At 44.0% G+C, this 13,271-nt stretch overlaps 1 protein-coding gene and 1 non-coding gene across 6 annotated transcripts in view; both read left to right on the forward strand.

Moving 5' to 3' along the window:
• Positions 1-1,875: 1,875 nt before the first annotated feature.
• The window catches only part of NUP214 (nucleoporin 214), a 111,682-nt gene continuing 100,286 nt past the window's right edge, over positions 1,876-13,271 (forward strand). For all 5 annotated transcript variants that reach the window (XM_030818049.1, XM_003276754.4, XM_030818050.1 and 2 more), the window contains exons 1-9: positions 1,876-2,058; positions 3,827-4,022; positions 4,635-4,786; positions 5,632-5,830; positions 7,133-7,203; positions 9,237-9,300; positions 9,749-9,852; positions 11,551-11,657; positions 12,581-12,647. In XM_030818049.1, coding sequence (XP_030673909.1) covers positions 1,891-2,058; positions 3,827-4,022; positions 4,635-4,786; positions 5,632-5,830; positions 7,133-7,203; positions 9,237-9,300; positions 9,749-9,852; positions 11,551-11,657; positions 12,581-12,647 — 1,128 coding nt within the window. In that variant the 5' untranslated portion in view covers positions 1,876-1,890. The remainder of the gene's footprint in view (positions 2,059-3,826; positions 4,023-4,634; positions 4,787-5,631; positions 5,831-7,132; positions 7,204-9,236; positions 9,301-9,748; positions 9,853-11,550; positions 11,658-12,580; positions 12,648-13,271) is intronic.
• Positions 3,290-3,391, forward strand: LOC115836472. The gene has a single exon (XR_004031552.1). It is a non-coding gene; the product is annotated as a U6 spliceosomal RNA (small nuclear RNA).

Raw genomic sequence — 13,271 nt, forward strand, 5'->3', positions numbered from 1 at the left:
ATGTCATCTTTGTTTCACAACTGAAAAGCAGGCTTGGATAAGCAGTGTGCTGAAAGCCAAACAGTAAATGGCACAATCCAACCCCCCTGGAGCCAACCCATGAGGTCCAAGTTAAGAACCTCTGTCGGCCGGGCACGGTGGCTCACGCCTGTAATCCCAGCACTTTGGGAGGCTGAGGCGGGCGGATCACGAGGTCAGGAGATCGAGACCATCCTGGCTAACACAGTGAAACCCCGTCTCTACTAAAAATACAAAAAATTAGCTGGGCGTGGTGGCGGGTGCCTGTAGTCCCAGCTACTTGGGAGGCTGAGGCAGGAGAATGCTGTGAACCCGGGAGGTGGAGCTTGCAGTGAGCCGAGATCGCGCCACTGCACTCCAGCCTGGGTGACAGAGCAAGACTCCGTCTCAAAACAAAAAACAAAAAACCTCTGTTCTTGAGCATTTATAATTCACTACAGAAATGTATTCTGCGAAGGACCGTAATTATCATCAGTCAGCCTTATCCAGACAATCTCAATTCTAATCCTGTCACCACCACTTTCTGACTGAGGGCCACTGGAGAATTTTTTCAACTTCTTTGTGCTTCCCTTACCTCATCAATTATTATTATGTATGTGTATATATATATATGTGTGTGTATGTATATATATTTAAATGTATACATATTTTTTTTTTCTGCGACAGAGTCTCTGTCACCCAGGCTGGAGTGCAGTGGCACAATCTTAGCTCACTGCAACCTCCACCTCTCGGGTTCATGCGATTCTCCTGCCTCAGCCTCCTGTGTAGCTGGGAACACAGGCGTCCTAATTTTTGTATTTTTGGCAGAGACGGGGTTTCACCATGTTGGCCAGGCTGGTCTCGAGCTCCTGACCTCAGGTGATCCACCCACCTCGGCCTCCCAAAGTGCTGCGGTTACAGGCGTGAGCCACCACCGTGCCCAGCCTATTTTTATTTATTTTTTGAGACAGGGTCTGGCTCTGTCACCCAGGCTGGAGTGCAGTGGTGCAATCACAGCTCACTGGAGCCTCAACCTCCTGGGCTCAGGCAATCCTCCCACCTCAGCCTCCCCAGTAGCTGAGACTACATACGCATGCCATCACTGCTGGCTGATTTTTGTGGTTTTGTTTTGTTTTTTTGTAGTCTTGCCATGTTGCCCAGGCTGGTCGCAAACTCCTGGCCTCAAGCAATCCTCCTGTCTCGGCCTCCCAAGTGCTGGGATTATAGGCATGAGCCACCGGCGTCTCATCAATTAAATAAATAACTCCTAGGACGACTAAGATGTCTTCAAGATTACATGAGATCCCACATCTGAAGGTTTTTGCAAAGGACTTGGCACAAACTCGTGCGACTAGAGATGGACATGGCTCTTGCTCTGGAAAAGATCACCTTGATAGGAGCAAACAAAGCTGGTTTTCGGTGCCCTTTAATCTCCCCTCCCAGCCTTCCACCTTCCACACTTTAAGAGTCGTCCCTGGCGACCCCGCGACCCCGTTTTTCTGAACCTCCCTTCCTCTCCCTGCATAGTCCAAAGCCTCTCTCTAAAGCGGCCCCCTGAAAATATCTGTCAAGTTCCAAACTTATCTGAATCGGAAGCTACTAATAGCCAACCTACATCTAAGGGGGAACTGTAAGGTTTCAGAGGAATAAGAAGCATAGGTCGCTTAAGCGTGGGCCACCCAAGGAGAGAGACTAACACTAGGTGAGCCGGCGCTGGCTGCGATGGCGGGAGCGGCACCAGGACGATCCAGGGCGCAGGCGCAGGGGCCTCACGGCCACGCCCGTACTCAGCATGAGCTAGCCAATGGGGAGCGGCGGCCGGAAGAACGCGAGAATTCATTTGGTTCCGTGGCCTCCTCTGCCCAAGCTTGACGTCACCGAAGCGCGCCGGAAATGCGGGGTCAACTGCGCGCCGCTGGCGCTGAGGGAAGGAAGTTTGCTGTAGAGCGGCCTGGGTTCCGTGGGCAAGGCCGTGGGAGGCAGCGTTGGCTGCTTCGACACACTGAGGGCGGCGCGATGGGAGACGAGATGGATACCATGATTCCCGAGCGGGAGATGAAGGTCAGAGACTAACCGGGGCCTCCCTCCCTTCTTTAGTCCTGGCGTTGCCTTAGGCCCAGCTGAAAGGCGAAGCGCGGTGCCGGCTGTCCCGCCTCCTGCTTGAACAGTTTAACTGCGTTCACAGTTTTCACCAGCGCGTCTGCCGCGCCGCTGGCGTGATAGCCCCACCGAATTCAGGTTCCCAGTCCCATCCTGGTCTCGTGCACGGCTCTTGAGTTACCCTAGCTATTTCCTGTGGCGGTCACAATAGTGGCAATAACTACTGTTTATTGAGCGTTGCCAGGCACTGTGGTAGTCATCGCGGCAGCCTTACGAAGTAGTCGTTAACGTAGAGGAGTAAGTCGAGGCTCGGAAAGTAATTTCCCTAAAGTCACGTTTGACAGGTGGGCTGAAAGTCAGCATCATGTAAGACCTTCGCTCTCCCAGTACTTCTGGAAGGTGATACGGGCTTGCCTAACGTAGAGTCAGGGAAGGTCATCCATCCTGCGGAACCTTTAGTTGATTGGACTAGGAAGACTATTTTGACATCGGTATATCAGCCTAAAGTCAGGAACCTAAAGGGAGGGCCAAGTGGTCCCAGTGATAGCAACGTGGGAGTCCCCCAGAGATAACTTCAGGATGGTGTGTTTAATAGTTCTTATATGGGTTCTGACAGAATGAGGGTACAGCAGACGGGCTACATCTGTTTTAAATAGTGAAAAGAAGTAAGTTGCGGGAAGATTTTAGGCATCTTTGTGAACAGTAAAGCACTAAAATGCATTTAGGGGATAGTAATACCATGTTTAGAGTAGTGTTTTTTTTTTTTTTGAGACAGAGTCTTGCTCTGTCACCCAAGCTGGAGTGCAGTGGCATGATCTCGGCTCCCTGCAACCTCCACCTCCCCGGCTCAAGCGATTCTCCTGCCTCAACCTCCCTAGTAGCTGGGATTACAGGCGCCTGCCACCACGCCCAACTAATTTTTTATATCGTTTGGTAGAGACTGGGTTTCACGGTGTTGGCCAGGCTGGTCTCGAACTCCTGACCTAAAGTGATCCGCCCTCCTCTGGCTCCCAAAGTGCTGGGATTACAGGCATGAGCCACCGTGCTGTCCTAGAATAGTGATTATTTTTTGAGAATCACCACCTGTGGTGAGCCACCTAATGGGATTGTGTCATATTCCTCAGATATGCTGGGGTAGAAGAAAAAACGGTTTTATTAATAGAACCACAGACTTAGAAGATGATAATCTCGCACTCCCTTTGGCAGCACATATAAAATTGGGATCATGCAGAGAAGACTATTATGGCCCCTTTACATGGATGACACACAAATTCGTGAAGTCTTCCATATCAGAAAAAAATGAGGGCTGAGCGTGGTGGCTCACGCCTGTGAGCTTGCACTTTGGGAGGCTGAGGCGGATGGATCACTTGAGGTCCGGAGTTCGAGACTAGCCTGGCCAACATAATGAAACCCTGTCTCTACTAAAAATACAAAAATTAGCTGGGCATGGTGGCGGGCGCCTGTAATCCCAGCTACTTGGGAGTCTGAAGCAGGAGAATCGCTTGAACCTGGGAGGCGGAGGTTGCAGTGAGCCAAGATCGCTGCTCCACTGCACTCCAGCCTGGACGACAGAGCGAGACTCCGTCTCAAAAAAGAAAAAAAGACAACTGAGAAAGATCTTGGTCTCAGTAATATATATTTTTGTTGTACTGAAATTGGGTTTACTGAATATAACATGTTTTAATTTCTTTATTTATTGAATTGATCTCGTTTTGATTCTTCACAACAGGATTTTCAGTTTAGAGCGCTAAAGAAGGTGAGAATCTTTGACTCCCCTGAGGAATTGCCCAAGGAACGCTCGAGTCTGCTTGCTGTGTCCAACAAATATGGTCTGGTCTTTGCTGGTGGAGCCAGTAGCTTGCAGATTTTTCCTACTAAAAATCTTCTTATTCAAAATAAACCTGGAGATGATCCCAATAAAATAGGTAAGTTCCCTGGTTTATGTTGCAAAGTAGAGAGAGGAGTATGGTGGCATGCTCTTGGGTTTCCTTCCCAAGAAGTCATTCTAATACTAAAATGAACACTGCTGTCAGTTTGAAGGTTGACTCCCAAGAAGATTAATGGAAGCCTTTCTAGGTTTTCTCCTTGGTCCTTTGTATTTCTCCTTACATGAGTTGTTCCTCTCAGCTCAAGAGGGAAGAACTTAACCATTATGCCATACTTTTATTTTTGCTCAGTTGAACTTGGGCTCTGGCTCTCTGGGGGAAGGGTTTTATTGGCATGGGTTTTCAGTTGGCACAACGGTATGATCCAAACTATTGGCGATGTGTACTATTGAGAGCATTGTTGCAAAAATATTTTCAACAAGGGCAACAGCCACAGTTAGTTTCCCCAGATTGTATGAGGAAGAATTCCTGGGATACTTAATGCATCATCATATATCTTTAAGAAAGTTAAGATTTATCTGTATAACTAGGTATCGGGGTGTATGTGTGTTTATGTAGATGCAAAAATTTTTTCACGTCGAACTGGGTAGAGGTTGTGGCTTTATGCTTAGAACATACTGTTTTCTGCTTTGTATTTTTTTGTTTTCATAGTTGATAAGGTCCAAGGCTTGCTAGTTCCTATGAAATTCCCAGTCCATCACCTGGCCTTGAGCTGTGATAACCTCACTCTGTCTGTGTGCATGATGTCCGGTGAATATGGTTCCATTATTGCTTTTTTTGATGTTCGCACATTCTCAAATGAGGTAAGCTACTGTTACCGTGATGTCAACATGAGAACCCTAAGCAGATTTCCTTGTGTTGAATTATAACTTGGAAGCTTCGTAGGTTAACCCTTGAAGTCTCTCTGTAGATTAAAATATGGGTTTAAAAAAAAATCCTTAATTATAGAATCATAGATCTTTGAGACAGAAGGGAGGACTTCAAGAAATTCTTTCATAACGCCCTCTGCCCTAAGTTGTTATCAGGAGGCTTAGGTGACTTGCCCAAAGTCATAGATGAATAGATAATGTCAAAAGTTCCTACATTTTGGATGTTCTTCCATTCCAAGCAGTTTAAGAATGATAATAATAATAGCGAGTGTTTATACTGACTGTGTGTGTCAGACTCTGTACTAAGTGCTTTATATGCCTTGTCCCTCATTCATGCCTACCACAGCCTTATGTAGTAGGTACTATTATCTTCATTTTATAGGTAGAGAAACAGGCTCAGAGTTTAAGTAACTGTCCAAGGTCCCAACACTATTAAGAAGCAGAGCCAAGATTTTAATCTATTGTCTGCTATTTATTGGTTATTTTGCAATTGTGCATTCCCCTGCTGAGAGTCCCCGAAGCATGTTATAATAATTGATTGCCATTTTCAAAGTTGTGTTGAGATTGTCTATAGCAAATAGATTGATGCATAAAACTAAATCTTTTTTTATGGTTATGGAGAAAAATAAACTGATTTGAGATACCTTGTATATTCAGTAATTGAATTTAAATGTCTCTGCATTTAAATTCATGTCTCTGCATATTAAATGTCATTGAATATTAAATGTCTCTGCATTTACTTGTTAACTTATTTCACTTTTGCATATTTGTTTTAAAAGGCTAAACAGCAAAAACGCCCATTTGCCTATCATAAGCTTTTGAAAGATGCAGGAGGCATGGTGATTGATATGAAGTGGAACCCCACTGTCCCTTCCATGGTGGCAGTTTGTCTGGCTGATGGTAGTATTGCTGTCCTGCAAGTCACGGAAACAGTGAAAGTATGTGCAACTCTTCCTTCCACGGTAGCAGTAACCTCTGGTGAGTAATAAAGGCTTTCACACCGTAACATACAATCATGGTCATCTACTTAAGAATTGATTTCTAGAAGTGAAAGTGGATAGCTTTTTGTGTGTTTTTTTTGTTTTTTTTTTTTTTGTGTGTGGCGAAGGAGGTTAAGGATGGAAGGTATTCTTTTTTTTTTTTTTTTTTTTTTTGAGACAGTCTCACTGTTGCCCAGGCTGGAGTACAGTGGCATCATCTCAGCTCACTGCAACCTCCACCTCCTGGGTTCAAGCAACTCTCGTGCCTTGGCCACCCAAATAGCTGGGATTATAGACATGCGCCACCATGCCCAGCTAATTTTTGTAGAGACAAGGTTTCACCATGTTGGCCAGGCTGGTCTTGAACTCCTGACCTCAAGTGATCTGCCCTCCTCTACCCCGCATATGCTAGGATTACAGGCGTGAGGCACTGTGCCCGGCTGAGAGTATTCTTTATACCCATAGTTAATGTCCTTGAAGCCAAACAGCATACATAATTTAACCTGAATGTACTTGGGGTTTCTGGAGAAATATTTTGGTACAGCTGGTTTAGAAGTGTTTTTTGAGAATAATTGTTTCTGGATCTGTAATGGTGGTACTCTGAAAGTCACTTATACCTTTGGGCGGAAAAGCATTTGAAATATTAAATGGGAGCAGGAGAATGATTTCTTTCTTTCTTTTTTTTTTTTTTTTTTTGACACAGAGTCTTGCTCTGTCACCCAGGCTGGAGTGCAGTGGCGCAATCTCAGCTCACTGCAACCTCCACCTCCTGGGTTCAAGCAATTCTCTTGCCTCAGACTGCAGAGTAGCTGGGATTACAGGTGCCCACCACCACGCCCAGCTAATTTTTGTATGTTTTAGTAGAGACGGGGTTTCACCATGTTGGCCAGGCTGGTCTCGAACTTCTGACCTCAAGTGATCCATCCATCTCATCCTCCCAAAGTGTTGGGATTACAGGCATGAGCCACCGTGCCCGGCCAGTGATTTCTTGGTATTTGGAAACCTTCTCTGTTCTCCTTGTCTTATCCAAAGACTACAGAGCTTTCTGCATTTTGCAGCTTTCTGGGCAGTAATCTATTGAAAAAGCATTTTTAGCTTTCAATTCAATAGCCCAGTGATAAATCAGTTGGTTTATATCATTAAAATGATTTTACTTTTTTCCACTTTGTCTGATAGAGATGATCCTACAATCTTCCATGGACTGGCAGAGGAATGAGAATTGATAATTAGCGGTGTGTGATAGATCTCATTGGTTTGCTCCATTTTCTTGTTTTCATTTGGTAATATTGTCTTTGCTCAGTGTGCTGGAGCCCCAAAGGAAAGCAGCTGGCAGTGGGAAAACAGAATGGAACTGTGGTCCAGTATCTTCCTGTAAGTTCTTATCTTGAACTTCAGAATTTCTCTTAAGTTGCCCACTTTTGGGGGGATGGTTTGGGAGTATCTTTCTTGTTTTTCCTATTAAAAAGTAATTTATGGCCGGGCGTGGTGGCTCACGCTTGTAATCCCAGCACTTTGGGAGGCCGAGGCGGGCGGATCACGAGGTCAGGAGATCGAGACCACGGTGAAACCCCGTCTCTACTAAAAATACAAATAATTAGCCGGGCGTGGTGGCGGGCGCCTGTAGTCCCAGCTACTCGGAGAGGCTGAGGCAGGAGAATGGCGTGAACCCGGGAGGCGGAGCTTGCAGTGAGCAGAGATTGAGCCACTGCACTCCAGCCTGGGTGAAAAAGCGAGACTCCGTCTCAAAAAAAAAAAAAGTAATTTATACTCATTGTAACGCATCCATCAGTGAATGAAGAGTGGAACTCTTCCCTTTCCCATAATCCTTCTTCCAGAGGCACCCACTATATTGTGTTGAGTAGGTAGCCTTCCATACTTTTCTGGATGTTATACAAATAGTCTATGTGTAGCTGCATTTTTTTGTTGTGTTTTTTTTATGTAAAATGTGATCATATGCTATGCACTGTTCCCCACCTTTTTCAGTCCATTCCATAAAAACAGAGCTTAAGGGAAAAGAGTTAGTGAAAAAGCTATGATGATAATGCAGAATCACTCTGGGTTAAAGCACAGTATTTGTCTTTTAACTGAGTCCGTCTTTAAAGGTCCGTTTTTCTGACTATGGGCACCAAAGAAAATGGATACTCTTGTTGTTGCATGTGCACTCTGTCATCCTCCCTGTGAATTTCTTGAAATAATGTTCACAAATATCCTTCAATATCAATTGAGTTGCAAGGAACCCACATATGTCTGTTGAGCCTGGACACGAAGGAGGGATTCACAGGTGGTGCTAAGGCCTTTGTTGTGCCTTCTTCCTCAAGACTGTTCTCTGGCGAGGAGGGGAGCAGAGTGGTGAATGTAGGTGGTATAAGTTTAAGGTTAAGGTTATGTTTCTTATTTGTTATTACCAAAAGTTACATGAAATTTGGTACATAATCTTTTAGGGCACTAACCTGTGAAAAGATAATGCAATTTATTTAATTTTCTTGCTTTGCTGTTTGCCTTAAATTTTTTTTTTTTTTTTTTTTTTTTTTTTGAGAGATGGTCTTGCTCTGTTGCCCAGGCTGGGATGCAATGGTGTGATAACGTAATGGTTCAATGCAGCCTCAGCCTCCTGGGCTCAGGTGATCCTTCCGCTTCAGCCTTCCGGGTAGCTGGGACTACAGGCACTTGCCACCATGCACAGCTAATTTTTGTATTTTTTGTAGAGACAGGCTTTTGCCATGTTGCCCAGGCTGGTCTCAAACTCCTGGGCTCAAGCAATGTGCCCACCTTGGCCTTCCAAAGTGCTGGGATTACAGACATGAGCCACCTCGCCCAGCTTTATTCCACTATTGATGATTGTCTGCATCTGTGCTAGTGGCGTTGCTGCTGCAAATGGTGTTGCATTGACTACTCTCATTACCTATATCTGAACATGTTCATGCATTTCTTTTCTTTTTTTTTGGAGACCAAGTTTTGCTCTCATCGCCCAGGCCGGAGTGCAATGGCATGATCTCAGCTCACTGCAACCTATGCCTCATGGATTCAAGCAGTTCTCCTGCCTCAGCCTCCCGAGTAGCTGGGATTACAGGCGCCCGCCACCACACCCAGCTATGTATTTTTAGTAGAGACGGGGTTTCGCCATGTTGGCCAGGCTAGTCTCGAACTCCTGACCTCAGGTGATCCACCTGCCTCGGCCTCCCAAAGTGTTGGGATTACAGGCGTGAGTCACCACACCCAGCCACGTTCATGCGTTTCTGTAGAATGAAGTCCGGGAAGTAGAGAGCCCTATTCTGTTTCTTCAATCTCTCCTGGCCAAGGAGATGGAACAGGTGGCATCTAAGGAATAGATTAGATTTGACAGTTTGATTGGTTTAGGGATTATTTCATTTAATACTTTATTTTCCGCTCCAAATCTCTTTCAGACTTTGCAGGAAAAAAAAGTCATTCCTTGTCCTCCGTTTTATGAGTCAGATCATCCTGTCAGAGGTAACAACTGCTTTTCTTATTGGGCTGATCTCTAACGACATGTTATGTATATTACGGAAATTCAAAATCATGTAATGTACCTGCTCAGTGAGGTATTGGTGTTTGCCTTATGAATAATGTCACTATTTCAAACAGCTAATTAAGTCAGTGTAAATTACGGCCCTCTGGGTGACATCTGTGTTTCATGATAAATGACATGAAATGGATCCCGACTTTTTATTACAATTCTTCATGATTTGCCCTGATTATAATCCGGCAGAAAAATTACCATTTGGGGATGAGTTTGGACTTCTTGGGTCATTGTACCTGTGCATTATATTTAGTCAATGAAATCTGGGCCTTTCATTTTTTTTTTTTATCCATGGTGGCTATTCCAAACATAAGCTGCTTTTTCTTGTATCTGGTTGCTGTCATTTTTATGACCTACTGATTAAGATGTGTCTTTCAGTTCTGGATGTGCTGTGGATCGGTACCTACGTCTTCACAATAGTGTATGCTGCTGCAGATGGGACTCTGGAAACATCTCCAGATGTGGTGATGGCTCTGCTACCGGTATGCATGTGAAAGAAATTTCATTGTTTGAGAATCAGAGAAGTCTTCTAATAAAGCTGGAGGCTTTGATTTCAAGGTTTTTCGTGTGTGTGTTTTTTTTTTTTTTGAGACAAGCTCTCACTCTGTTGCCCAGGCTAGAGTGCAGTGATGCGATCTCGCCTCACTGAAGCCTGGACCTCTTGGACTCAAGTGGTCCTCCCACCTTAGCCTTCTGAGTAGCTGGTACTACAGGTGCACACCACTATGCCTGGCTAATTTTTTTTTTTTTTTTTTTTTTTTGGTAGAGGTGGGGTTTCGCCATGTTGCCCAAGCTGGTCTTGAACTCCTGAGCTCAAGTGAGCTGCCCACCTAGGCCTCCCAAAGTGCTGGGATTACAGGTGTGCGTCACCGCACCTGGCCTGATTTCAGGTTCTTTTACTTACTGGCAGTGATTATGCAACTTTAGGTATAAGGTTTCCATGCTGCACCGTGGGCCTGGGGTCTAAAATTGGAGTGTCCACAGCATGTTCTACTGTTTTGTTATGAGGTTAAAAAAAAAAATGATTTTGCTTAAGCTATAAACTATGACTCTTGGTTAACTCGATAAAGAAATTTTAGAAAAGCAAGACGGTGTCTTGATTTTTAAAATTACTTCATTTGCTCTCGAATATTTAATGCCAACAGTGTGCTAGGCACTGCTTTAAAGCTGAGTATATAGCAGTGATCAAGGTGATGGGCTTGCTTTTATGATTTTAAATTTGTTGTTGTTGTTAATTTTTATTTATTTTTTAGAGACAGAATCTCACTCTGTTGCCCAGGCTGGAGTGTAGTGGTGCGATCACAGCTCACTACAGCCTCAAATTCTTGGGCTTAAGCCATCCTCCTGCCTCAGCCTCCTGAGTAATTGGGACCACAGGCATGCACCAACACACCCAGCTGTTTTTAAACTTTTCGTAGAGGTAGGGTCTTGCTTTGTTGCCCACGCTGGTCTCGAACTCCTGGCTTTAAGCAGTTCTCCTGCCTCATCTCTCAAAGCTCTAGGATTACAGGTCTGAGCCACCACACCTGGCTGGTCTTACATTTTAATGGGATAGTCAATACTAAATGTGAGATCAAGGACTGATAAGAGTGATAGAGAAAATAAAGCCATGTTAGGGATAGATAACTGGTATGTGTTTGAGATTGGGTGTCAAGGGAGGCCAATTTGATACTTGAAAAAGATGTTTTTAACTCTTTTGGGTTTCTAATAAGGTTGAATTTTTAAAATATGTTTATCTAGATGCCTTGTTTTAAGATTAGTTAGAGGTTTTTTCTATTCTGGGGGATAATATTAACACTAGTATTTATTAACTGCTACTTATGTTTCATGTACTGGGCTGGAAGTTTTGTATGTATCATTTCATTTTACACTTACAGTAGCCTCTGAAGTAGGCTTAGTAGGTCTAGTATACACATGAGAATACTAAGTATAAGGAAGGTTGAAAAATCTGCATGTCTCATGGGCAGAAAGTGGCAGAACAGAGTTTAAATGCAGTTTGGTTGATGGCCAATGTTTGTACTCCTTGTACTAAGTGCTGCCTTTATACCGTGTCCGTATATCTGGACTTTGAGTGAATATTCTCATATAACTTTAAATGATGTATCATTTGAGATTCTTTTACTGTAGGATCCGAGAAAAATTGCACGTGGGAATTTTTTTTCTTGCTTTGTTCATTGTAGAAAAAAGAAGAAAAGCACCCTGAGATATTTGTGAACTTTATGGAGCCCTGTTATGGCAGCTGCACGGAAAGACAGCATCATTACTACCTCAGTTACATTGAGGAATGGTGAGCAGAGAGTCTGGACAGGGCATTCCTCCTCTCAGTGGAAGATCACACCTGAGTCACTTTGTCCCATGTTGAAATCTTTTCTGATTGATTGATGGATTGGCAGGGTCTCACTCCATTACCCGGGCTGGAGTGCAGTGGCACGATTGTAGCTCACAGAAGCCTGGATCTCCCAGGCTCAAGTGATCCTTCCACCTCAGCCTCCCAGATGGGACTACAAGCACATGCCACCACACCTAGCTTATTTTTAAAGTTTTTTTTTTTTTTTGGAGAGATGGGATCTTGCTATGTTGCTCAGGCTGGCTTCCCAAAGTACTGAGATTACAGGTGTGAGCTACTGCACCCAGCCTGAAATCTTTTCTATTACAGAGGAAAATGGAGGCTGAGATGCCTTGAACATATTTTCAGCTGATTCTTGATAATGTCTTTCTGACTATTATTTCTGTTTCCCCAATCTTGAGTTATTTATCTTAAATACATACTAATCTCAAAAATCTAATTTTCTCAATAATCCCTAGTGATGACTTATGAAAATATTGATATTCAAGGAATATATTAAAAGTTTCTTGAGAGCAGAGTTGCCCTTTGGAATGGAGATTACTCAAAGCAAAGCTTCCATCCCTCTAGCTACATTATTCTGCCTTTGGATGGCATATTGATTGTGAACTCTGACTTGATTCTGTTGTGTCTTTCCTTTGTCTTCATGTAGGTAGGCACTGAGCTGATTCTACAGGGCTTTCTCACAGAAACTAAAAAGTTGAGCTTTACATCTAGAATCTTTCCACCTTTGTTCAACCAGATAGAAAACCTTACTCTCTCCTTGACATGTGGAGGCAGCCCTCACAGGTGTTACCTGCAGACCCAAGTTAGCTTAGAACTATTGCTGTATTTGAACGTAATGGTCTCTGGTTTTATTCTTTAAGGGATTTAGTGCTGGCAGCATCTGCGGCTTCAACAGAAGTTAGTATCCTTGCTCGACAAACTGATCAGGTAAATCTCTTTTTGTCACTTTTGTGGTGCTTTCTTTTTTTAATTATTATTTTGAGACAGTCTAGCTCTGTTGTCCAGGCTGGAGTGCAGTGGTGCAATTTCAGCTTACTGCAACCTCTGCCTTCCAAGTTCAAGCAATTTTGTGCCTCAGCCTCCCAAGTAGCTGGGACTGTAGGCGCGGGCCACCACGCCTGGCTGATTTTTATATTTTTAGTAGTGACTGGCTTTCGCCATGTTGGCCAGGCTGGTCACAAACTCCTGATGGTACTTTTCTGAAAAAGATTTTGGAGGGAATTAACTATATGTGGTTAAGGTGTGCATGATCTCACATCTGTTTTATCAAGTTTGCGTGACAGCAAAGCTTCAGTGACAGAGTGCCTTGGCCAAATGGCTTGGCTATTGCATGGAGAAACACGGGTGTCAGACTTAGCACTTTCTTTGCTTCTGTTCTTTTAGGATCCATCCCCTGTCTGTGGAAACATACTATGCAGTTAACCTCCAACTGGAGTATGCCCGATGCGTAGGAGGCTTTTTCTGCCTTGTCCTGTTTTGTCATCTTTGTTTTCTTCCTGTTGCTTGAACCTACTCCTTCTATACAATTTAACGATAATCCATCCTCAATTA

Source organism: Nomascus leucogenys, chromosome 8, assembly GCF_006542625.1.
Source record: "Nomascus leucogenys isolate Asia chromosome 8, Asia_NLE_v1, whole genome shotgun sequence".
Taxonomy (NCBI): Eukaryota; Metazoa; Chordata; class Mammalia; order Primates; family Hylobatidae; genus Nomascus; species Nomascus leucogenys.